At 49.0% G+C, this 25,352-nt stretch overlaps 1 protein-coding gene across 5 annotated transcripts in view; it reads left to right on the top strand.

Annotated features, from left to right (window-relative positions):
- Positions 1–23,052, top strand: part of Rap1gap2 (RAP1 GTPase activating protein 2) — a 182,639-nt gene extending 159,587 nt beyond the window's left edge. For 4 of the 5 annotated variants that reach the window (XM_035447791.1, XM_027426789.2, XM_035447790.1 and 1 more), the window contains 10 exons: positions 285–371; positions 1,811–1,945; positions 9,219–9,356; positions 10,824–10,942; positions 13,523–13,636; positions 13,856–13,973; positions 14,287–14,413; positions 17,808–17,884; positions 18,284–18,322; positions 19,113–23,052. In XM_035447791.1, the coding sequence (XP_035303682.1) occupies positions 285–371; positions 1,811–1,945; positions 9,219–9,356; positions 10,824–10,942; positions 13,523–13,636; positions 13,856–13,973; positions 14,287–14,413; positions 17,808–17,884; positions 18,284–18,292 (924 nt within the window). In that variant the 3' untranslated portion in view covers positions 18,293–18,322; positions 19,113–23,052. The remainder of the gene's footprint in view (positions 1–284; positions 372–1,810; positions 1,946–9,218; positions 9,357–10,823; positions 10,943–13,522; positions 13,637–13,855; positions 13,974–14,286; positions 14,414–17,807; positions 17,885–18,283; positions 18,323–19,112) is intronic. The other variant, XR_003487282.2, reaches the window with a different exon arrangement.
- Positions 23,053–25,352: the final 2,300 nt, after the last annotated feature.

Here is a 25,352-nt window from a genome sequence, read left to right as displayed (position 1 = left end):
CCTTGTTGGGAGTTTGATGATGCGGTTGCCTTCCCGAAGGGCTCTCATACTGTGCTGTAGGCCAGGTGCCATATGGAGGGTGGGTTTCCCAGTACTGTGGAAGCTGGCTTCCATGCTGTGTATTAGCAGGTGGGGCTGACCTTGGCTGGATATGACCAGATATGAGCAGGGCTCTTGCAGGGGCTGTCCCCATACCCATTGTTCTGCCTTTTTGTTACTGTAGTTGGAAGCTTTTTGTCTACAGAAGAGGCTGGGAGAATTCTGAGCCCTCTTATCTGTTTCAGGGTGCAGAATTCCGGGAGTTTCTGCTCACCAAGCTCACAAATGCAGAAAATGCTTGCTGCAAGTCGGACAAGTTCGCCAAGCTGGAGGTGAGAGTGCCAGACTGAAAGTCTCCTCTGGGCTTGCTCCGTGCCTCTTTCGGGAGTCTCACTATGGTGCTTGTTCAGTTGGGGAGCTTTTTGTATCCTTCTAAGTCCTCAGCTCTGTGTTGCTTTGGGAACTCTTTTTTTTTTTTCTTTTCTTGGTAGGAACTCATCTAGACTCTGGGTCTCACCAGCCAGAGTTGTTTACCAAACATGTATTATGCCCAGGACTTATTACTTCTGCTGCTATGGAGTCACAGGCCTTTACTGAAGAGAAACTATGCTGTATTACACTCTGGGCTATGGTAGAGCCAGTGGGTAGTGATTGCTTCTGCTAGGGAAGATGGAGGGTGTGTTCAGGGACGGCTTCTTGGAGGAGGTTGCTTTTGAGCTGCTGAGTCTTGATGTCTGATGAAGCTTTCACATGAAGAGAGTCTGGAAATGGTTAAGGGACAAGCAGAGTCTGACTTTTATGGGTGGGAGATGTGGCCTGATGGCAGCCTCATGTGGCTGGAAGATGGGGTGCAGCTGCAGATGGTGGTTGCATTAGATGAAGAAAGGCTGCGCTTACAGGTGATGTGCGCTATGAAGTTTTAAAGCAGGGTTTGATTCGCAAGTTAGAGACATCATTAGCCAGCAGGGGTTAGAGGAGGAGAAGGGGTTGAAAGGGAACTGTGACAGGAAACTGGCCAGTTAGAAATGATTACAGAGTCTAAGAGAGTCAACAAAGGTGAGCATTCCACAGGAGGTACTGGGTTAAACTGCCGGTAGGTGTGTCCAACCAGAGGCCTGCAAGCCACATGTGCCTCAGGATAGCCATGAATATATTCCAAGACAGAATCATAGACTAGTAAGTATAAAACATTGTGAGTTTTTCCCCTGGTAATCTGACTGTACAGTTCTTATAGATGACAGTGTTGTGTCACAACGTCAAAAGGTTGGACATTCCTCTAAAGTCAGGGTTGGGAAGACACTCCTAGAAATAAGGGTGGGAAAAGTGGAATTATAGGGTGACTCAGGTTTTCAGCTTAGGCTCTGTGGTGATGGGAACAACCGGGAGAGGAGTGCCCTTAGGACTGTGGCTTCCTGAAAGGGGCTTGTCCAGTCTGTGTGTATGGAGCCCCCTGGAGGCTGCATGCATGTCCCTGGCTGTTAGAGAGCCATGGGCAGAGGGGCTGTGGATATAGATCTTGGTCTGAGATCTGGGCTGGGTATCCCCAGGGCAAGCCTTGGAAGAAGTGGTATGGCCAGGAAAAGTGAGAGTAGGGGCTAGCCCAGAACATTTGTGCTAACGGCAGCACCAGTGAGCATGAAGTCCAGTCTCCTCTAAGACCCCACCATGGCCAGAAGCTGGTGACAGAATAGCAGCCCTCAGGCCAGACATCTAGAACACAGAAAGAAGTATACAGTGGTGTCTGAACAGTGTCTACACTCTTCCTTTCTAGGACCGGACCCGGGCTGCTCTGCTGGACAACCTCCATGATGAACTCCACACACACACTCAGGTCATGCTAGGCCTGGGCCCTGAGGAAGACAAGTTTGAGAATGGGGGCCATGGAGGATTCTTGGAGTCTTTTAAGGTATGGACACAGGCTGGCTTAGGATTGCTGCAACAGAGGGTAAAGAAAGCAAGCAGCTAAGTTATTGGGAATATGGCCTCAGAGCCCAAGACCCAGTTAGAGGTGACAGGAAGGGGTGGGACTCTGCAAAGGGCTGAGGTATTGTTTATGGGGTTGGAACATCCAGCAATGACTCCAGTGACCCCCATGCTTTCTCCCTTGGCCTGGACCATCATCAGTCAGGAATCCTCTAATTAGACAGGAGAGTGAGCAAAGGAGAGGAGGCCACATGAGCCAAGAACCTCGCTGTCTTCACCTGTCTCCCTCTGTGGTCGGGGAGCCCAGGGAGGAATGGTGGGAGTGAGGCCACAAGCCTTAGGGGTCTTCAGTGGCTGGTTGGGTGCTGCATGGTTCTTTCTTGCTGGAAAAGTCCTGGGACCTGGCTGTAGGGTGGATGAGTGGGTGGACCCACAGGCTGAAAAGGGAAGAGTTTTATCCAGAAGGAGCTCCCTGTCCCCAGAAATACTCAGATGGAGCCTGGATGGCCACAGAACCAGTTTCATTGTCATGTCCTGGCTGAGTGCTTGCTGGTCCACACAGCACCTACATTGGCATCTGATTTGAACCTGACTGTAATGGTGTGCATTTGTCCAGATAGTGTTTCTCAGTATCTCCTTTAACACGGGTCAGGTGGTGGTGCTGGAGGGCAAGTTACAAGAGGCCACAGGGTCCCAGGACTCTGTCCCTCAGAGGTGGGGCTTTGTTCACACCTAGACTTTCTCAAGGTTCTGCCCTTCCCATCAGAGAGATTCATAAACATGACATTTTGAGGCGGTATAAGATGGGGGTTGCATGTATTTTAAAATCCTAGCTATAGGGTACTAGGCAAGATCTTTAAAGTCCCCAAGCTACAGTTTTCTTGCTAAGGACCCAGAGATAATAAATTGGACCTCTGTCACTGTGTTGTGAGAGTTCATTGGAATAATGCCTGGAAATTGCAGATTGCCTATGACACAGTAAATGGCACACATTAACTGCGCTGTACAGGTTACATATAATCCTAAACCTCCCAACTCTCATTAGTGCTCTGTGGGGGAAAGCTGGTATTATGCATATAATAATTTTGGCATAATAATTCACACTCAATTTTAGTAATTGTGAATATTGTTTTACATGTGAGGAAACAAAGACACAGAGACTAAATAATTTGTTCCAGGTCACCCCGGAGACAGAGTTGAATTCAGGTCTCCCAAATTCTTACCAGCTACACGATACTCTCTCCCAGTTTCTGACCATGAAGATTCCACCCATGCCAGCCAGGCCTGGGCAGGTCTGGGTCAGCTGTGCACTGCCCAGCTGGACAGCTGAGAGCAGGGCATAGCATTTCTGGCCTTAGCTGGAGCCAGCAGCTGAGATTCCTCTTGGGGGTGGGAGGAGCCAGACTGCTTGTCCAGGCTGGTAGGAGATTCCTGGGGCTTCTGGTTTGGTCTTGATAGAAGTGGCTGTGAAAAAGGAGAAATCAGACAGGATGTGGGGGTGTGGGTTTGGGGGTGTGGGGTGTGGGGATGGGGTGGGATCTAGATGCAAGAGGGGCTGGGTGTGGAGGTGCATGCCTGTATGGACAGCGTGTGGGAAGCAGAGGCAGGGGCATGATGAGTTCAAGGAAGGGCTGGGCTACATAGTGAGACTGATTTTGGGAAAAATGAAAATGAGGGGTAGAGGAGAAAATGAACAGAGAAGGAAGAGGGAGCCACGGTGGGTAGATAGCCTCGCCAAGAGGAGGGTGGATGTGAGGCTGGGTAATAGGGAAGAGGCTTGGGCCTAGGGGAGGCAGAGGAGCAGCCACTTAGAGAGGCCTTTTGAGGCTCTGGGGGACACCTGTCAAAGTGTTCCACCTCCCTCAGTAAATTAACTCATGTGGAATCATCGGAACTGAGCTGCGGTTGACGAGCTAGCGTGATGCTGTGTTTTGCAGACATTTTATGAAGCATTTGTTGCTCTGAGTTTTACAGGTTTCCTTTTATACTTCAGGTTTCAAATATTTGTGTAACACTGTATGTAGGCTGTGGACATTCTGCCCATGGGGTTCAATGGATGCAGTGGCCCAGCAGCTAAATACAGGCGACAGATCTAAAGGATGGTGGCTCAAGGCCATTTCGTCCCGTCTTTCGCTTCTGTTAGGAGTAGTAGGAGTTGGTATATGTTTCACTCCAGGGAGTCTGACGTATTCCTAGAGAGGCTTTCAAGAGAGAGCATGCTGCAAGACTATTATGACTGGCCTGCTGGCCGGTATTCCAGAGACTTCTTTTTAATTCTGTGGTTGAGGACAGACCCCTTTTTTCCATTTGTAGTTCACACCTGCCTTTGAGGCTGTGAGATGGTGGCGGTAGAAGGGATCGTTGGGTTCAGGCACACAGAGTGAGGAGCCTTTGTCCTGGAAGGAGACCTTGGCTTCTCTTGTCGACCCCTTCAGTGGTGATCCAGGTCTCCCATGTGGAGAGGCCTGGGCAAGGGCAGGCATGACCCTGGCCCAGTTCTAGAGTCTGTCTCTAGTGTTTTTCTTCTCTCCTTATGGGGGCCTTAGACAGGACTGTGGGGTCAGAATTATTTCTTTTGGGATTAATCCTAGACCTCTGGGATTTCTTCAGAATGACTTTGGCTGTCTGCAGTGATGCCTGAAAGAAAATGCCTGGGTTGAAGGTTCTCTCACAGGCAGATGTGAACTAAGGAGGTTCAGGGCTGAGCGTTATCCCAATGCCAGTCCCCTTCAGACTGGTCTTCCCTAGAGTGTCACAGGCCAGGAGCAGACCCACTGTGACCGTAGGCTGTTTCTTCATGCTTCACTTCAGTTCTTTGTGCTTTGAGTGGAAGTTGCTCCATGAGACACACCCATTGCTTTATGGATACCTAGACCTGCTTGTAAGCCAAGCTGCTTGGAGGAGTCTTAGGACCTGCCCGTCTACTGACATTTGGGACTCTTCATTTTCATGTAGATGACAATCTGAAAAATCTACACTCTTCTAATGAAAAAGTCTCATTCTTTGCAGCGATGGCGTGGATGAAAGCTGTTTCCATGGCTCAAGGGGTGACTGTGGCCATGCTCTTAGGAACCTTGAAGTTTTTTGGCTTTTGTTTTTTTTTTCCTGATAAAGGAGCTGTGTATCATTTCCTTTTGGAAGGTACTTATCCCTAGACTGTTGGTCTGTAATGAAGTAAAAAGAATAAGTGACTATTGATTTGTCCGTGTGATAAGCATATATGGTTTGAGAATCACTTGACTGGCCCAACTGTCCACTGACCTCATAATGTGGAGGCAGGAATAGAAGACAATGGGACAGAGTTGTGATCACAAAGAACAGGGGGGACAGCAGGCTAATTTCTTTCCGCCTTTGAGGAACTGGTGTAGTGGTATATTGATCTCATCTGACCCTTGGTGGCAGGAGAGGTCATGGACATCTCTAGCAGACAAAGTCTTGGGGGTGTGTGTGTGTCCTATAGTCACAGGCAAGGGCAGCCTGAGTCACATAAGTGATGGTGGAAGGAGGACCATGGGGCAGAACAGGCCCCAGCCTTTGACATCTTTGTCACCCCTTTCTTTTTCCTGGGAGGGGAAGTTGTGGTACCAGGATGGTCGTATGCCTTTGGTACAGTGAGACGCACAGGCACACTCGAACATACACAAGGGGGAGGGTGCAGGAGAGGGCAGAGGAATGCCCAGGCCTTGGACTTGGAGCCATAGACTATGAGTGAGCTGCCAGCTTGTTCCTGCTGGAGGAACAGAAGACCCCGACCAAAACCATCTCAGCAGGCAGGAAATTGGTGTCTTTGTCTCAGAGCCTCATCCTTATTCCCTACTGGGGTTTGGATGGGCATGCCCTGCTTGGTTCTCATCTCCTTAATTTTTGTCCCGATGTTGAGTTTGTTAAACTAGAACAAATCCCAGGCATTTTTGTAAGGAGGCGATGGTGCTGGTGGCTGGGAAGTGACTTGTTCCGCTTGCTGGGGCTGAGATGAGGGGACACACATGGGAAATGAGAAAGCAGTGTGTTTCTTTGTCCTCGTGCCTCACAGGAGAGCTTGATGGGAGGCAGCAGTGAAGTGTGCTGAGGGCTGGGAGGCTGTGGGGATTGAGGGAGACTGGTGGAGCCAGAGTGATTGGCCAGGAGGACAGCAAAGGGACAGTCATGTGGAATGATAGAAAATGCCAGCCCAAGACTGCAAGGTTTAGAAATTTAGGTGAGATACCAGTTGTGTATACATAGAACTTTCCGTGGGTCAGGCCACCCACTGCAAGAATGAGTAGCTGGTCCCTGGAGGACACAAGCAGGTGTCAGGTGAGCTTTGCCAGATAGAGATGAGCCAAGTGCAAGCCAGTCGAGCTAGTCCCAAGGCCTCCTAAAGCCTGTGCAAAGGCTTCTATGACGTCCCCTTCCCTGCCTTTCTCATCCCATCGCCACCCTTCCCCTCTGCCCCTTTCTATCTCCCCTTTTGTCTCCCCTGTCCCGTATTTCTGACTCTGCTGCCCAGTTTGGGTGGGCCAGCACTTCCATTCAGTCGCTCATTGCACTGTAATGTGAAATTCTTTAGATGTTACTGGACAGTTTCATTCAAAGCAAGCATTGTTTTGTGTCTTTCACATTAAGATTGGGGCAGGAGAACTAACCCAAGTGGGCAGGTGTCATTCCAGGTGTTGGATACACACTGTCTCATTTCATCCTGTGACAGCTCCTCCTGGCAGGGACCATGAGAGAACCAGGACTCCACCCTTTCTGTTGCCAAGAGCAGGAGAGGAGGTGACTGACAACCTGCCCAGTTCTGGAATTCCATCTGTTCATTGGCTCCTCAGATTCGCTTTGTTGACTCTGACAGTGGCACATGGGCATCTGAAGACACATTCCTCCTTGACATCAGCCTGTGACATTTTTATGAGAGTGTGACTCCCAAACTTCCTGTAGTTAATCAGTGAATTGTCCATCTTGGCTTTCATCTCCATCCCCATTTTCTTCACTCTCTCCTTCTCCTACCTCTCCCAGTTCTTTCCTTCTTCCTTTTCCTTTACACCCCTCATGTTCTTCCCCCCTGAATTTTTTTGGAGATAGGGTCTTACTTAGTGGCCTAGGCTGTCCTTGACCTCTCAAGTCTCCCGAATTCTGTGGATTAGAGGCATGCACTACCATGTCCAGCTTTGTATTTTCGATCTTGGGGCCTGGGATACTAGACTTGGATCCCAGCTCTATCTCTTACTGATGTGTGACAGTTCTTTATTACTTGAGAGATTATCTGTTCTTCCTATACCTCAGCCTTTTAAGGATTCAATAAGACTGCATATGAAGGTTCCCTAGACCAGATATACTGCATAGGACTTGGTATTCATACTTGGATCCTAGAGACAATGAGGACTAGATCTGAACACAAATGAAGAGTGTGCAGTGTTGGTGACATTGGTATTGGCAGTACAGGGAGCAAGCATATAAAGATGCTGGCATTTATGAAACATTGATGTCATTTAAGGAGCCTTCTCCCCCAACCCCGCATCCAAGAACATGTCAGTCTCCAAAGATTATGTGACTCTGTGATGCTTGGGTGATAGAATGAATCAAACGTGCTGGTTCTTGCAACCATGTCCCAGGAACACTGTTGCTAGGCAACTTTTCTCTGGTCCAGAGAGGGGAGAAGTGACATCCCTCATGGGGCATCTTTGATTCAGACAATAGAGGCTACATGATGTCAATTTGAGGCTGGTAGTCCCACACCTTATTGTTGGTGGGCTTGTCTGGATGGGGAGGTCTTTTACATGCTCCAGTAGCCTTTCTGAGTCTTTGTCCGGAGGGCATGGCATGCCCAATGAGGCCCTTTGCCATTTACAGGTCTCAAAGTTGTCGCTGGGGTTCTGAAGACTTGTGCCAATTTGGAGCTCTTCCTGGATGTCTCAAGGGAAGGAAGGGGGCTTTTCTTTTCCTCTGGATATATCTGTTAGTGGGCACATAGGGTGTGCACATGCCTGAGTCCAGAAAGGAGGGAGTGGGCTATAACTTAGTCCATATCTGTTTCTTGATGCTAGGGTGATGGGCTCACACCATGGTAAGGAAAATCCACCAATGACTGTAGCAGGAAGTCCAGGCTCAGTTGGTCAAGACACACATGTACTTTCTTCCTTCCCCTGTGTGGTCCGGGGCTCTTCAACTTTGTTGCCAGGTTTTGCCTCCCAAATGGCTCCTGTGCTTTTCCCCCAAAGCCACCAGCAGACAGTCTCCTGTTTCTTTAGGAAGGGATGAGTTAAGCGAGTGCTTTACACTGAGCTTGGGTACTTTGCATTCCAAGGAGGAGGAGGAGGAGGAGGAAGAGACATTGGAATGGATGTTGGTTCTATCAGCCAGAGTTCTGCCAACTGGAGTTTGGTACCTGTACTTGAGCCACCAATAGTGCAGGTATCCAGGAGCCTTTGCTCTTTGGGCCTCAGAACAACTGATTGATACATCATCACAGACACTGGGTCTTGCATTGTAGTCTACTCTTAGGAGTGTTTTTTTTGGGGGGGGCACTCTTTGGACTAATGCCTCTTTGGCCTCAATACCGCTGTTCTAGAACTTGGTGTGGTGCTGAGCACACAGGAAATACAGTATGCTTAATATTAACAATATGAGAAGCTACGTTTGTGATTCACTGGGCTCTCTCTGTAGAGCTTTACATGTTCTTGCTGTTACTCCTTGGGTAGACATACCCTATTCCATTTCGCATAAGTCCCAGAGAAGCCAAACACCTGCAGGGTCCCTTAGCTTTGTGAACACAGAACTGATGTGTGGTCGGTGATGTCGTTCAGTGGTAGAGCTCTTTCTCAGAGTGAGGGAGATCGTAGGTCCATTCCTCAATGCCACACCAAAAAATAAAAGTCAAAATAAAAAGGAGTCGGTGTTCAGTCTGGCACTTGTGTTCAGTCTCCATCCTGTGTGGGATGTATGACAGTCATTTTAATGACAAGGAACCCATAACCCAGAGATGTTGAGTTGTAAACTAGACAGTGTCACCGAAGTTTGCTGATCTCCAGGCCTTGCTTCCCCCTTCCCATAAAAGAAGGATACCAGGTTGGCCCACTTTGCACCACTGAGCCCTCAGACCCTGCCTGGACAGAATTTAGAGAACTCTGCAAATACCAGTGACTGAGGTGTGGGCTTTGTGACTGTTTACATGCTCATGCTAGTGTGTGCATGCATATGGACATGTGAGCCCAGGAAAGAGTCATCTAGAGGGACCAGGTACTGACTCTCAGACCTTTGCCACTCCCCATCCCTCACAGAGAGCCATCCGTGTTCGCAGCCATTCCATGGAGACCATGGTGGGTAGCCAGAGGAAGCTGCATGGTGGGAACATTCCTGGCAGCCTCAGTGGGGGTAGTGTCCACAACAGCGTGGAGGTCACCAAGACCACCTTCTCAGTGAGTACTCTGGATTCTGGGCCAGCATGTGGAGGAGGAGGAGGGAGAAAGGGTGTGTTCCACCCCAGGTTTGGGCTAGGGACACTGAAGCTGCTGAACAGGTGACCCAGCCTCTGCTCTGTGACAATGGTCCTGTGGCACTTCCTTGCCAGCCTGCTCCTGGGGTCGGTTTGTACTATGAATTTTTTCTCTGAGTTTGTTTAAGAACTGAGCTTGGGGGCTCATGAGGGAGACCCTGTTGATGACAACAGTGGCCACCCCAGCTTGCTCCACACCAGGCACTGAGCTGGTGATCAATACACAAGACCCTACCTGAACCCTATCACAGTTGTCTGAGTAGACACAGGGCCATTCTCCATCCCACAATTCAGGAGAAGGGGCCTCAGAGAGGTTAGGTAACTTACTGAAAGTCAACCAGCTAAGATGAAGTTCTGGGGTTTGAATGGAGGACTTCCTGATACAAAATTTAGCCTCTTCATACTGTGTGTTCAGCTCTCAGGGAGAGACAGCCCTGTGGGTCTGCGAGCTTAGACCTTTTGAATCACACCAAGGGCAGGTGAGGGAACCACATAGCCAGACATTAGTAAGGCAAGTGGCTTTTGACTTGTATGGATTGGAATTTTCTTTGAAAATTGTTTAAGTAGCAGAATAGACTCACCGAGATGTTGACTTTTATTACAAATGGCCTTGAGCAATGACTTGATTTACCTAATATTTTCACATCTACTGTCTTGTTTCTCTCAGAAGGTCATATCAGCAGAGCAGGGTGATTTCCTTTGGATTGGGAAACTGAGGCCTGAGAGCTTAACCATTCTCCCAAAGTGACACAGCACATGAGTGGCATTGGGGCTGGGGCCAGACACTTAGCAGGCTTTAGGCTTTTATGCCTTCTTGCTCAAACTTTCACCATTGTGTACCCTTCCCACCACGAGGCTGTTGACCCGAGACCTTGGCCGGCTCCCCACTGCCATCAGTGCAGGTGGACTCAGCTCAGTGGCTTTTATTTGATTTGTTATTGCAACTCCTGCCTGGGTCCGTTTATTCACAAGCTGCGGTAGTCAGGAGCCCCGGGTCCTTATTGCAGCTGGCCCTGACACATCCCTCTATTTTCTGATTCTTGGTTTTCTCAATAGCAAGGTGAAAGGTCACAGCTGGCTACTTCAAGGACTCTCTAGATCTTTCAATCTGTGATTCCCTAAATTGTCCCAGCCAGCTTGGCATCTGACTCCACTATGGTGACTCTGTGATCCTCCATGAGCTCGAGGCCCTGTTGGAACATTGCTTGCTGCCACAGGCCTTGCTTAAGAACAGGAGAACAGGAAAGAGGCCATGAGTGGCTCAAGTGTTGGGGTCTCATCCCCTTGCTGTTTTCTGGGGTCTCACCAGACCAAGAGTCATGTGTAGACCAGAAGAGGGGTGGGAGGGAGGGGTAGGCACATACACTCACTGTGGTGGTTTTATCGGCAGCCTCCGGTGGCCGCAGCAACCGTGAAGAATCAGTCACGGAGCCCCATCAAGCGGCGGTCTGGACTCTTCCCCCGCCTGCACTCGGGCTCTGAAGGCCAGGGGGACAGCCGGACACGATGGTAACTGTCAGGGCCTGGACTCCATCCCAGCTATGGGGCCTGTCAGCTCCCTTCTCCTTATAACTGTCAGGTACCCAAGCATGGAGACAGGTTTTCCCAGTGTCAGGCTTCCTTGGAACCCTGGCCTCACTACCTGTACATCCTGTCACTTGTGTTTAGGAGAGAGGTCCTGCCTGATCGGAGAGCTGGGCAGTGATGGCAGTTGCTGATGCAAAGAAATTGAACAGATCCCTATGACTTCTCAGAGAGGGTGTTTAGAGCCCCAGTGTTCACAGACAAGTAGAGGATCAAGAGCTGGCAAAGACAGCTGGGAAGGAAGAGAGAGGACAGACTGCACAGGGTGTGTGTGTGTGTGTGTGTGTGTGTGTGTGTGTGTGTGTGTGGGATCTCCAAAGACAGGAGAGGAGAAATTCCTGTTGTGTCTGTCTCGGAGGGAAGTTCATTGTGGGACCCAACCCTGTGTTTTAATAGTCAGAAAGTCACCAAAAGCATGGAGGGTTGGGAAAGTGGCTCAGTGTGTAGTGTTGCTGGGCAAGTATGAAGGCTTGGGGGGGGGATCCCCAGCATCTCTATGAAAGTCTGGGTGTGGTGACAGGAGGATCGCTGGGGCTCCCAGGTCAGTTGGTGAGCTTTGGTTTCAGGGAGTGACTGTCTCAGAAGATGAGGTGGAGGCTATGGAGGAACACACCCCATGTTGACTTCTGACCTCCACAGGCACAGGCAGTCGAAAGCACCTGCACATACATGCACACATGCATTTGCTACACACACACACACACACACACACACACACACACACACACACACACACAGAGAGAGAGAGAGAGAGAGAGAGAGAGAGAGAGAGAGAGAGAGACAGAGAGACAGAGAGACAGAGAGAGAGACAGAGAGAGAGACAGAGAGAGAGACACAGAGAGACACACAGAGAGAGACAGAGAGAGACTGACAGGCAGACAGGCAGAACACACATATACACACAGAGTTTATGTAGGCCATTAGCACCTCCAGGGGGCCTGTGATCTTAAAGGTAAGTAACAAGTGCTAGAGAGGATGTGGGGATATTGGCACATTTGCACCTTGCTGGTGGGGACGTGAGATAGTGCATCCGCTTTGGAAAAGAGTCTGGCAGTCCTCAAAGGGATAAACATAGAGTTACCATAGGACCTACTGATCCCCCCCCATATATATATATAGAGAGAGAGACCATGAGAATTGAAAACAGTTGTCCATAACAACGCCAGCACACACCTTTAGTAGGTTGCAGCGTTGTTATTCATGGTACCTCAAAGTGTATGCAACTGAAGGGCCTGCCAGCTGGCTAATAAATAAGTAAAATGAAATCAGTGTACCCACAAAATGTAGTATTATTTTGTAAGAATCCACAAGTAACGAGGTGCCGATGCAGGCTACAACACGGGCATACTTTGAAAATGTTAAGCTAGAAGAAGTGACGTGAAGACCCGTATGTTGTCAAGCCCCGTTCCTATGGAATGTCCAGGCTAGGTAAAGCCCATAGAGACAGAAAGAAATAGTTAGGGGTGGGGTGGCCAGTGATTGCTGACGAGGCAGGGGTTCTTTTAAGAGGCCTTAAAATGCTCTAAAATCAGGTTGTGGCGATGGCTGCACAATTAATTCCACGGACATTAAAAAATTGTTTCATTGTCCACTTTAAATAGATGAGTTATATGGCATGTGTATTATGCTTCATTAATGCTGCTACTATAAAAAGTACAGCGAAGGGTTGGAGAGATGGCTCAGCGCTTAAGAGCACAGGTTAAGAGCACAGACTGCTCTTGCAGAGGACCCGGGTTCTGTTCCCAGCATCCACACAGAGGCTCACAAGCATTTCTAACTCCAGTCCCAGGGGATCCAATGCTTTCTGAAAACCCATGAGTACACCAGGCAGGCATGTGGTGCACATACATACATGCAGGAAAACACACATAAACAATAAATAAGTGAGTAAGTAACTCTTGAAAAAAACAAAGCAAAACAGAAATCAGTGGTCCTGGGACTCAGAAGTGTAAAAGAAAAAACAAGTGAACTGAGCACAGAGCCGTCCTGGTCCCAGTATTTGCTGAACTGCAGGAGGAAGGGAGCTCTTCGATCCTTGGGCTTAGAGTATCCCTTCACTCCCCAATATCCAGGACTGCCTTGTGACATGTAGGATGTCCTCAAGAGTTATTACAGTAGGTGGCCCCCCAGCATCTCTCAGGAATCCATGGGTACTGGGTTGATTCCTGTATGGGTCCCATTCAGTTCCCTGTGTGGCCTTAAATTGATCTGGAGCCCTGAGAGGTGGGATGGTCAGCAAGGGAGAGGGGTAGACTTTGGCTGAAGGCCATCAAGTCAGGGCCCCTGCTTGGTGGCCTTGGACCATCACTATGAATCCAGGTTGGCCTTTATTGTACAGAGAAACTTCTGCTGTCTGTGTAGTCTCAAAGGCTCAGGTGGGGAGGGACAAGGTGGCTACACTCTGTGTACTGGCCCCCACAGCCTAAGCTCTGACTAGGGTCAGGGGTGGACAAGGGCAGGGCCCTGGCTCCCAGGTCTCACTTCTCTTCATTCTCTTCCTCGTAGTGACAGTGCCTCCAGCACTCCCAAAACCCCGGATGGTGGACACTCTTCTCAGGAGATAAAGTCTGAGACCTCATCAAATCCCAGCTCTCCAGAAATCTGTCCCAACAAAGAGAAGTAAGAGAGTTGGGGTTTGGGAAAGGCTGGCTGTAGCTATTTGGAGTCCTGGCTTATGTGCTCTGCCTCCAGGCAAGCTGAGAGTGACAGTTCTTGCCTTTGGAAGTCTCTGGAATACAAGGACCACCTGGCAGAGGCTGGGGGAACCACCATGGGCAAGCTGAGTCCTCTGGTGGATTTGCCTCACTCTCCGTTCGCCTTGCTTCCCATTCCCCACAGGCCCTTCATAAAGTTGAAGGAGAATGGCCGTGCCAACATCTCCCGTTCCTCCTCCAGCACCAGCAGCTTCAGCAGCACCGCAGGGGAGGGTGAGGCCATGGAGGAGTGTGACAGTGGGGTAAGTGTGCCCCATTCAACCAGGGAGCAGCATTCTGGGGCTCAGATGGTTATACTGTGCTTTCAAATAACATGGGGAAGGTGTGGCCTACTATCAAATGAGAGCAGTGAGTGAAGGGACTCTGTCTCAACAGAGTGTTTAAGGCAGCAGTGGAGGTTGTCCCTGCCAGGGGGACACCAACTGGAAAGGGAAGGGGTCAGGGAAAGGCTGAGGTTGAACGTGGGGTTGGAAGCAGTGACTTGCATGGTCCATCCCAGGACAGCTGTGGGACACGGGGGTACGTTGGCCTTGCTCACCCAGTTTCTCTCCGCAGAGCAGCCAGCCATCCACGACCTCACCCTTCAAGCAGGAGGTGTTTGCTTACAGCCCGTCCCCGAGCAGCGAGAGCCCCGGTGTGGGAGCTGCTGCCACCCCCATCATCATGAGCCGGAGTCCCACAGGTCAGTGGCCTGTGAAGATGTGTGTGATGTAGCTGGGAGGGCAGAGCTGCGCCCTGGCTGCTGGCCCAAGGGCATGCACCCCAGGCATGCTGGACTGGCCGGCTTCTCCTTTTCCAAGATGTCAGGGCCGTCACCTCTACCACTTTACTCCATCTGTCCAAACATACAAAGGTCACATTCGTATCTTCTTATATATGGGGAAACTGAGGCCTAGAGAACTGAATGATTTCATGAGATTCCATGATGGAGTTAGGACTGAGGGATTAGAAAGCTGGACATTCTCTGCTCATCTCTTGCCCTACCCTGTCGTCACCCAGGGCCAATGCCACAGCAGGGATGCTGAGCACCTGGCACTAAGAGGAAACAGCAGTGGAGGAGGCTGGAGGAGTACAAGACTGTGTTCTCGCAGTGCATGAGGTTCAGTGCAGTGGGGGTCATGGGGAGGTGAGAGAGGGGACAGGGGGCTGCCAGGAGGCCTGGTGAGGACACAGGTGTTGTTGGTAAAAGCCACTGAAGGTACTGGAGGTGCCACCCGGCATTGAGAAGGACCATTTGGCAGCTGCATGCTGAGCATTGAAAGGATTGGTGGGGGCTGGGAAGAGGCACCAGCAGAGGCCCCGTGGGCACTTAGGGGAGCCAGGGTCAGGCAGAGCATTGGACGTAGGATTTACTGATAGTTAGCGCTTAGGGAAAGTGGTGGCCTGGGTGTTTCAGGTTTCTGAGATCTCTACAGTTGAGCAGAGTAGGGAGTACCATGCTGGAGGAAAAGGAAAGGGGTCAGCTCTCAGGGCCCACCAAGAACCCAGTGTGACATGATCTTCACCCAGGTGGGACTGTGGGGAGGGGTTAGTTGGTCTCAGCAGAAGGTATTTATAGGTGAGCAGTCTCAGGCTGTAAACATCCAGGAAGAGGAAGGGCAGTTGGTAGGTTTTGTCATTTGTAAACACTCGTATCATCCACACTCTGACCAGAGAAGGGCTTTGCCATCTCTCTGAGCCTCACGATGGTGGCAGAGGCTTTGGCATTTCCATGGGCCTGAGGCATTGGGTCCTTGATATGGCTGTGTCTGTGTCAATACACTCACTCAGGACTTCACCTGTTCTTTCTTTACACACTCACTCAGGACTTCACCTGCTCTTTACACACTCACTCAGGACTTCACCTGTTCTTTCTTTACACACTCACTCAGGACTTCATGTGCTCTTTACACACTCACTCAGGACTTCACCTGCTCTTTACACACTCACTCAGGACTTCACCTGTTCTTTCTTTACACACTCACTCAGGACTTCATGTGCTCTTTACACACTCACTCAGGATTTCACGTGCTCGTTACACACTCACTCAGGACTTCTTCAGCTCCCTATAAAGATCTGATGAGCACACACTGTAAGAAACATACAGCTATTAGCCTAAATGTGTGTCATGGGACTGCAATAAAGCATTAGTGTGACCAGCCATTTCTCAGCTAGGGGTGTTCTTGCTCCCCATGGGACTGTGGCAATATCTAGAGTTATTTTTGATTTTCAGAATGGCTGGGGTGGGAGTGGTATTCTACTGGTATCACTGGGTAGAGACCAAACAATGTCAAAAGTAGGATGTAGTGAGATACAGGGGACTTTGTGACGGGCTTCCCAGCTAATGGAGTAGTTCACAGCTTCCTTTGATTCAGCGCCTGGTGGTCATGCAGATCTTGAGACAGATTCCAATCCCAGCTTTTGCACTAACAAGTTTGCCTCCCAACCCTCAGTTTCCCCATTTGTAAAATGGAGTAGTCAGACACATTTCCTGATGTTTTAAAAGCTTGGTTAAATATTGATGGAGTGAACAAGAAAATATGTCACCAGACTGTGTCCTTGATGGGCGGTGGTAGCACACACCTTTAATCCCAGCACCTCGGCGGCAGAGTCAGGCGGATCTCTGTGGGTTAGAGACCAGCCTGGTCTACAAAGCTACAGAGAAACCTTGTCTTGAAAAACTAACTAACTAACTAACTAAATAGCAAACTGTGTCCTTTGTGGCACTAAATAAATATCAAAAGGAATGAATGCCAGCCTGCTGTCTTGGACAGGGTTTGAGTGGAGGGAGGCTCCGGGAGTGTCTGCAACTGGGTTAAGGTCACTCAGGGCAGGAGGAAATGTGGAACAGGTGTGGAATCATCCCCAATGGCAACAACACCCCAAGGAGGTACACCCCAGACTGTATTATACCGACATCTGCTTTTGACCTCTAACCCCATGCATTGTGGGCTTGGAGGTCTGGGAACCTGTTTCTGGCTGCTCCAGTGAGTGTGAGGAAAGGCAGGCTAAGAGGAGAGATGGCCTGTCGGTCTTCTGTAATTGTAAACCCCGTCACTGGTCATTCATACTCAAGCTTCTTGGCACAAAAAGGGAATCATCGGGATCACTCAGGGAGGGTCTTATAGCATGCATGTGTACATGTATGTGTATGTACTTGTGTACGTGCACATGTACTTGTTTTGCATGAACACAGTAAACTTTACCAATATGATGGATCTGAAACATAGTTTGCAAATAATGGCAAAATATACAATATTCTTTACTGCATCTTATATGTCTATATGATTCTCAAAGGACAGTTTCACTGGTACTAACTCTGGTACCTGTAGCCAGTTTAAGGTGGCAGATGACAGTCAAATCTGGTTCCCATGTGGGTGTCGATGGATATTATTACCTATGTTGACATTTTACATCAGGAAGACAGCGCTCATTTCATCAGTGGTACCAATAGCCTTTTTGCTGAATTTGGTAGTAGTTCTCAAACACTGGGAACACGGCGGTTCCTCTGCTGCTCTTCACAATGAAGTGGCTGCAGGCACAACACCTTCCCTGGCTTATTTCATGTATTATTATTTTCCATTGGTTTCTTAAATCTAGACAGCAAAACTGTAAGCCAAGCCCTGGTTTGTAACATTGCCAACTTCAGTAGTCTTAATACTCTCATCAAGATTGATCTCAGGCTCCCAGTGAGACACCCTGAGCTTGGGGTTGAGGAGAGATGAATAGCCTACTACCTGAGCGAATTTCTGATAAAAGGATACAGCAGATGCGAGGGCACAGATTACAGCAAAACCTGGCAATATAATGAGGAAATGGCAAATTTTGAAAATCTGTTATCTTCCTTGAATGTGGTCTGTTTCCTTATAAGCTTCCATAGTTTAATTTAGAAGATATTTAATTTTAACATGACCCATGTTCAATAACTAGGGCACACCATTTCTCAGCGTCTGAGTACTCTTAAACAAGAGTGGATACCTGTTAGCGAGCATCCTTTGCGGGAGGTTGAGGTCCAGTCTCCAAGGTCCCCTCTCTCACTATTCTGATTTTGCTAGATTAATTCCTTAATCCCGCGTCTTTTTTTTTTTTTTTCTTAGATGCCAAAAGCAGAAACTCCCCGAGGTCAAACCTGAAATTCCGCTTTGATAAACTCAGCCATGCTAGCTCCAGTGCGGTAAGGATGGTGTGTGCAGCTATGGAAGGGCCCCATGAGCCCTACACCCCACATTCCAGGACCCCCAGTCTTCTTTCCAGTGGGCTGTAGAGAGCACCTCAGAGAGTGTTCGAAAGGGCTCCCTAAGGCAGGTGGAGAAGGATGTTCTGCTAGACCTGGGGGTGATGGTTTCTGTTCTTACATGGTACAGACACCAGGCTCAGGGCTCACCAGCCCCCTGTGCCACTCCTGCAATAGAGCCCTATCCTTGCACACAGTCCTGCCCAGATGTGAAGTGGGTTCTGCTGGCCCCTGGAAGCCCAAGTCCCTTCAGATTTTTGGGAACTGAGTGTTTAGAAGCTGTAAGTGGAGGTGATTGATGTCTGGCTTTTGAGACATTCTTGTGTATTTCTTAAACAGGGTCACTAATGTGAAAGCGGAGTCCTTCCCCTGTCTAAGGTGAGTGTCTTACAGTGGCCCCGAGTGGTTCCCTTAAGGTCAGAGTGTCTGTGGCTTTGTGAGGGATGCTGAGGGCTACCATTGATGGACATCTCCAGGCCTTCTAGGGGAAGGAGGGGCTTAGAACAGTGCCTGGGAAGGGTTGTCCAGTGGCGTTGGGATAGCTTCCTACACTGGATGGAGCTGGTTGTAGTAGCTAGAAGGGGAAGTAGTCGAAAGCTGACTTCCTTCCCTGGAGGGAGAAATTCCTCAGTTTACCCTTGCTTTCCTGTTTACAGGCAATCTGTGTCTCCTTGTATTTTTGGCTAAGGCTCCAGGCTGAAAAAGATCTTCCCCATAAGACATGAGAAGCCCCCACCCAGCCATTGCTGTGAGGGACACCCCTAGGGTGGTCTGTTCCTGGTGTGATACTCTAGTGAACTTCTGAGAGTGAAGTCACCTTAGACCCATTGTAACCCTCACCTACTCTGTGAGGGCTCTCAGGAGTGTGAGTGAGTTGGGACCAAGGAGAAGGGTACAGTTGAGCCCACTTTGTGTTAAACCTGTTCATGAGAAAACAAGAGAAAATGGGAGTGTGATGCTGGCCTCCACCATCTGTGATGCACTTTGGATGCTTCTGTGGTAGCACAATGCTTACACACAGCTTCTGGGCCTAAATCCCCCTTCTATTTGGCCCCCTCCTTGTCCCGAATATAGACACAGGCAAGTGGGTTCCCCATCCTGACTCCAGCCTGTTTTCTCCCCTTTTACCCAGTTCTTGTTCTCTATCTCCCCTTTCTTATTTCCTCAGGGAAGTCTTGATTCTGGCCTGCAGAAGGCTCCTATTTCAGCGGTTTGGGGGTGCCATCCACTACTCTGACCATTCAGGCCTGCTGTCTCACTGGCCACCTGCCCAGCAGACCCGCTGTCTGTTCCATGACCTGGCCATGGCCTTGCTGGCTCCTTCTCCACAGACCTGAAAGCCCCAACCTCTACTCCTGACCTCCTGATGTGACCGGTTATTTAAGTCAACTGTCATCTTGTTTTACCTGCTGGAAAAGAGTTGGGCAAGGGGGATTCTGGGTCTCAGGGGTCTCAGTGAGAAGCTGGAGAGCTCGTCTGCTCCAGAGACAGAGGGGGTTGTGTGGTGGGGAGCAGAGATGGCTACAGAATGGTTGATGGGTGCTGCCTGTCTTGGGTCACAGTGCAGTGCCTTCCTGGATATGGTGGAAAGACTGCTTTTCCAGGAATTTCCCAGCATCTTCCAGGTTGTATCTCACCACTCCTGTGATAAGCACTTCTGACACATCTGTTGGCCCAGGTCTAGGGAGCTCTGTTCCTGCTGCTAGGGTCCCCTTAGGGAAGACTCAGGCTGGTGGAAGCTCAGAGTCAGAGCTAGGTGTGTGCGGGACATGGCTGCATGCTTCCTTGACTGTGGTCTCAAGGTTTTCCTTTCTAGTTTTACACAAGCTGCTGATCATTCTCATGGTGAGAAAAGCCCTGGTGGCTTTTCTTCTTGAGTGAATATTTTTCCTACAACTGAGTGGGCGTCCAGGAGTGTGAGGAGTCTAGGGCGGATGCATGGCCAGTGCAGTGATGTTTGTTGGCTGAGGAAAGCTTCTGAGTGGGCAGGCTCATCTGGGGTCCAGCTCTGCACTTCTGTGAGAATTCAGAAAAGACATAGTTCAATCCATCTCTTAGGTGAGACAGAGGGGAGAGATGTAGTGTGGGTGACTTGACAACTTGTGGTCAGGCCGGTGTGTGCCAGTTGAACTTAGCATTGGGAACACTATGATGTCCTTCCACCTCTGTGGGCTTCTAGGCTCAGTCCCCAGTCCTGTTCTCCCCATCTCCATTTGCAGGCCTCCAGGCAGTTGTCCCATCTGCAGGGCTCCTGAAGCCAGGCCCAATGAGCCTGTGCTTTATACACCACAGACATCTGCACTCCTAGCCATGGCCACCTTCACTTCTAGCCATGGCCACCTTCTCTAGGTGAGCCTGCTCATCCTGAAGAGCTCCCTTTGGCTTCTCAACCTTCTGGGTTTGTAGAGCCGTACAGCTGCTGGGAATGGGGTGGAGTATCTGCCAGTCTAAACACTGGGTCTAAACAAGAGGCACTTGAAGATCCTGCCCCAGTAAGTACACATAGGTCCCTGGCACAGGGCTGCTCTGGTTCTGAGCTCCTGCTTCAGTGAGCAGATGACAAGATTTCCCACCAAGTGCTTTGTCTGCATAGGCTTCTATTCCCAAGCCAAAGTACAGAAGGGCGACACAGCTTTTGGGGCCTGTATTGTAACTATGTCCCCACTGCTTTTGTCATCGGAGAACAATTTTGTTCCTTCATTCCCCACACACTTATTTGTAGCCTTCACTCCACTTGGGGAACCTGCTTATGTGAAATACTAGTCTGGTAAGGTTTGTTCTAGTTAGAAGGTCAACAGAATATCTATTTAGCTTTCATTAAAAGCCAGCCTAGCGGCGCCCACTGCTAGAAGGAGGCGGGTGGATCCTGGCTGTGTTCTGCTGGCAGGATTCTGTTTGAACTTGAAAGGTCAAACTGTGTTTTCTTTGAAACCCTTACAGGACTCTGGCTCCCTTCTCTAGGTTGGATGGTTTTACCTTTGCTTGGTGGCTGTGCTGTGTTGTATTATGGTCTGGGTCCTGAGGAGCTTCCAGGTTGTCCTGCACTGTCATCGCTGGAAACCTTCTAAGTCTTGACCCCACTGCTTTGCCTGTTTCCCTGCAGGCATTACCTCTAGGCCAGGCGTTGCCTCTGCTTCTGGGCCAGTGGCCAGGATGGATGACTGTGTACAGAGGAACTGAGAGGCACCGGGCTGTGGTCTTCATCTTTGATTTGCTGTTGAGATACATGCCTCTCTCTATCTAGCAGGTCCATCCTGGTTGTTCCCAGTCTTAGGTTTTAGAGTCTTGCGGAAGCTCCTTTATGCGACTGGTTCTGTGTAGATGAGGCTTTTGCTTGTATTTGGGGTTCTACTGTTGCCCCCACTAGGGGTTCTCCTGGTCACAACTCTGGCTCTGGGGATTGCCTGACTCGCTGCAGAAACTATATTTTGCAGGTGTTAATTGGCACCCAGATCCTCCAGCTCTGTTGATACATCAAAAACAGATGTGGGAGAGCTCCAGATAGATCTTAGCCAGAGTTTCTGTCTGTAATTTTGAATGTCACATGGTGCTTCTTGGAAAATAACCCGTGGTTCAGTTTTGTGGGCACCATTTGATACTCAAGCCTTCTGGACTGTTTGCATCTCATCCAATCATGTCATCCTCCCCATGAGCAGAAAGAACTTGGCTGAAGCCACACAGCCACCTAGTGGGCAAAGCTGTTACTAGACTCAGAGCCTCTGGCCCTTTCCTGTGTACCAACTGTACTTACTGTTGGTGGGGTAAACAGTTGCATTTCCTAGGCCTGGGTTTGGGGGAAGCCTGTTAGCTGGGGAGGTGCTGGGTTGGAGGAGGATATTGTTAAGGCCTCAGCTGTGCCTAATTTTTATCATGAAAAATCTTGGTCAGTGAGGAGCCTGGGGCTTGAGTGAAGGAAATGGAGGGGGAAGGGTTCCAGCAAAGGGCTTCTTGGGTCTTCAGTGATGGGCAAAGTGACCTGGACATAGATGCATGAGATACTGTTGGCTTCATTGTTCTAAATCAGGACAGAAAGTGATTAAAGGAACTAATTCTCTGACCTATCTTCTCTTCCTTGCTCTCTCCATCCTTCCCTCTTTTTGGTGGTGCTGGGAATGAACCCAAGGCCCTGCTCATGCTGAGCGAGCCAGTACCCTGCCCCTGAGCTATACCCCAGGCCTCTCCAGATCAGGTGACTAGGCAGGACACAGCGGTTTCATTTTCCTTCCTTTGACCCTTTAAGGTGCCAACTCAAACATTACCTTTTGTCCATTGTTTCTTAGTCTGCAAAGACAGCTGTGTTGTGGGGGAGTGCCTGGGGTTCAGATAGAGCTTATGGTTTCTGGGCCAGCAGTGACCAGGTTAGTCAGCCATGCTCTGGACCCCCATGCTCCTTCCCCAGCTTCTAGTTACCCCTCAATCAAAGGCATGGACAGGTTGGTACAGTACACAAGGCTGTTTCTGCCACTTGGTAGAGAGCCTTTGAGGCATCCTACCAAGCTCTGGTGCCTGTTTCACCACCAGCTCCTTGCCCACATCAACCCCATGTCTCTTCAGCTGGGCTGTGTTCTCCCTTGGGAGAAAAGACAACCCTAGAGCCAATGGCAATCTTCCTAGTGAACAGCAGCTGGGGAAGTGGCTTTGGCCTGGGCCTTACCATCACTGGGGAGGGTGTGCTTGGCTGGAAGACTGGAATTAGTTGCCATTGTCTTTGGTTTTGTGACATTTCCACTTGGAAGGGTGAGATTCCCCTTCTCGCTCCTTAGCGTGTATGCCAACTCTTCCTCCTTGTGATATCACTTTGACCTCCAGATCCCAGTATGCCAATGTCTCCATGTGAAGAGATGCCTGTGTGGTAGAACCTCTGAGGTGTAGTTTGGAAGTGAACCCTGTGACGATGACTTTTCTTTGCTTCCTCTCAGTGAGGAGGTGATTTGTAGATCCCGACTGCCTATGTAATGTAAATAGTGTACATTTAATTTATTGCTATGGTAGCACATTGTATTTGTTAATGTATAAAACAAATTCTAAGAGGTTGACAAATGTATATTTTGTTGCTTAAATGTGTCTTTGCAGAAATTGACAATAAATGATAACATATTTTGTGTCCATCAGAGTTCATGTTCTCTGAGTGGGGTACCAGACTTCATCAGGGCCTTTCACTGGCGGTTGGGAATTAGCTGGCTTGAGCCTGCCTGAAAAATTTTAAATGTGCTATCATGTTAACAACAAACAAATAAGCAAACCTGATGCTGGGAATTAGTTTGTTGGATAAGATTGCTCGCTGTGCAAGCCCAAGAATCTGAGTTCGAATCTCCAGCACCTCCAAAAAGTTGTGCATAACTGCACATGGCTGGGACCCTACATGGGGGAGGGGCAGAAACAGGCAGATACCAAGAACGTGTTTGTTAGTCAAGGGAAAATGGCAAGCTTCCTGCTCAGTGGGAGACACTGTCTCAACGGAATTAGGCCAAGAGTGAGGCGGGAAGACAAATAATGTCCTGCTCTGGACTTTGTGTGTACAGGAGTGCAAACCTGCACACTCATGTGTGCACCACATACATGTACAAAACACATACATACACATTAACACATACACACAGAGTCAGACTAACCATAGCTTTAACAAAGTAGGAGGTTTTGTTTCTCATTTTGAAAAATATCAGACTGAATCTATGAGGTCATGGATGGGTGAGAGCTGGCAGGAACTCCTTTTGGTGGGACCTGAGTATCCCATCATCCCCACCACTCTATCTTTCTCCCTGTCAGTCGTTTATCCTTTCTTGTTATTTGTTCAGCCTCTATAGTCTCAAGATGAGACCCCTGCTGCCCAATGACTTCTCTCCTTCCTATAATTTCCCCCTTTCCCTGAGATCCTCTCAGATTCTTGGTTCAGGGATTCTCTTGTGACTAAATATCTTTCCTTTGATTTTCTTCACAAATGGCTGCGCTAACATGTGCACTTTGCTTGACAGCTTTGGTGTGGATTCAAAGACAAGAGGCAGGTTTTTTTTTAATTTAAATTAAAAACAATCTTATTTTCCATACCAATCCCAGTTCCCTCTCCCTCCCATCCTCCCATGCCCCCCACCAACCCCCATCCACCCCCTTCCACTTCCCAGGGAGGGTGAGGCTTCCCATGGTGGATCATCCAAGTCTGTCACATCATTTGGGGTAGGGCCTAGGCCCTCCCTCGTGTGTCTAGGCTGAGAGAATATCCCTTTATGTGGAATGGGCTCCCAGAGTCCATTCATACACTAGGGATAAATACTAGTTCCACTGTTGGAGGTCCCATAGACTGCCCTGGCCTCCCAACTGACACCCACGTTCAAGGGGCCTGGTTTGGTCCTATGCTGATTCTCCAGCTATCAGACTGGGGTCCATGAGCTCCCACTTGCTCAGGTCAGCTGTTTCTGTGGGTTTCTCCAGCATGGTCTTGACCTCTTTGATCATCACTCTTCCCTCTCTACAACTGGATTCCAGGAGTTCTGCTCAGTGTTTAGCTGTGGATCTCCGCTTCTGCTTCCATCAGCTACTGGGTGAAGGCTCTAGGATGTCATTTAAGGTAGTCATCAATCTCATTATAGAGGAAGAACATTTAAGTAAGGTGTCAGGGACTTGCTTTGTGATCTTGGGCAAGTTATTCAATATTCTGGAACCTGAATATTCTTTTATGTGCTATTAGAAGTATAACCCCCGTGGAAAGCATGAGAATAAAAATGAATTCCTAATTGAGGAAAAGCTTTGAAAAAAAAAAAGCTTTGTTTAGTACCGGAGATTCAGTAATAATGATAATCCCAACAGTAGCTGATGACATTTACATAGGTAGCCAGTTTGCTATAATGACTTTCTAGTCCCTAAAAATGTACCAAGGGAAACTGCACAACCATGGGTCATATGGGAAAGATGGGCTAGGTGCATGACTCAAATACAACATTGGTGACAAATAAAAATAAAGACATACAAGCTTAATAAACTGTTAACAATTCATGCATGCTAGTGATTAAATGGATACTACGTGACTAACATATAACAGGCCTGAAGTTTGCTTGTGGAAGCAAGGGTTAGAAGGGTTGCTACTTACAAATTGTGAGGATGTAGGGGAGCCCTAGATTGAAGCTGTGTGGATGGATGGGGTCCAGAGCACACAGGATACACGGAGGCAGCTGACAGATGTTTGGGGTAAGTCGTGTGTTTTGTGTGTGTGTTCTATGCATCCTGGTTTATCTGGGTGCAGTTGCCTGTGTGCATATAGTATTTCTCATGGGCAAAAAATGCAGAAGCAAAAGTCCAAGCTGTCCTAGACTAATGTTATTCCCCATCACATCATCTGCATAGGACCAAGTTTACATTTTAGAAACAAGTCTTAGGGCAGAATTGATTTTCATCTCATTTAGTCCCCGAAATAGCT

Source organism: Cricetulus griseus, chromosome 7 (genome assembly GCF_003668045.3).
Source record: "Cricetulus griseus strain 17A/GY chromosome 7, alternate assembly CriGri-PICRH-1.0, whole genome shotgun sequence".
In the NCBI taxonomy this organism is placed as follows: Eukaryota; Metazoa; Chordata; class Mammalia; order Rodentia; family Cricetidae; genus Cricetulus; species Cricetulus griseus.
This window is presented reverse-complemented; position numbering and strand designations above follow the sequence as displayed.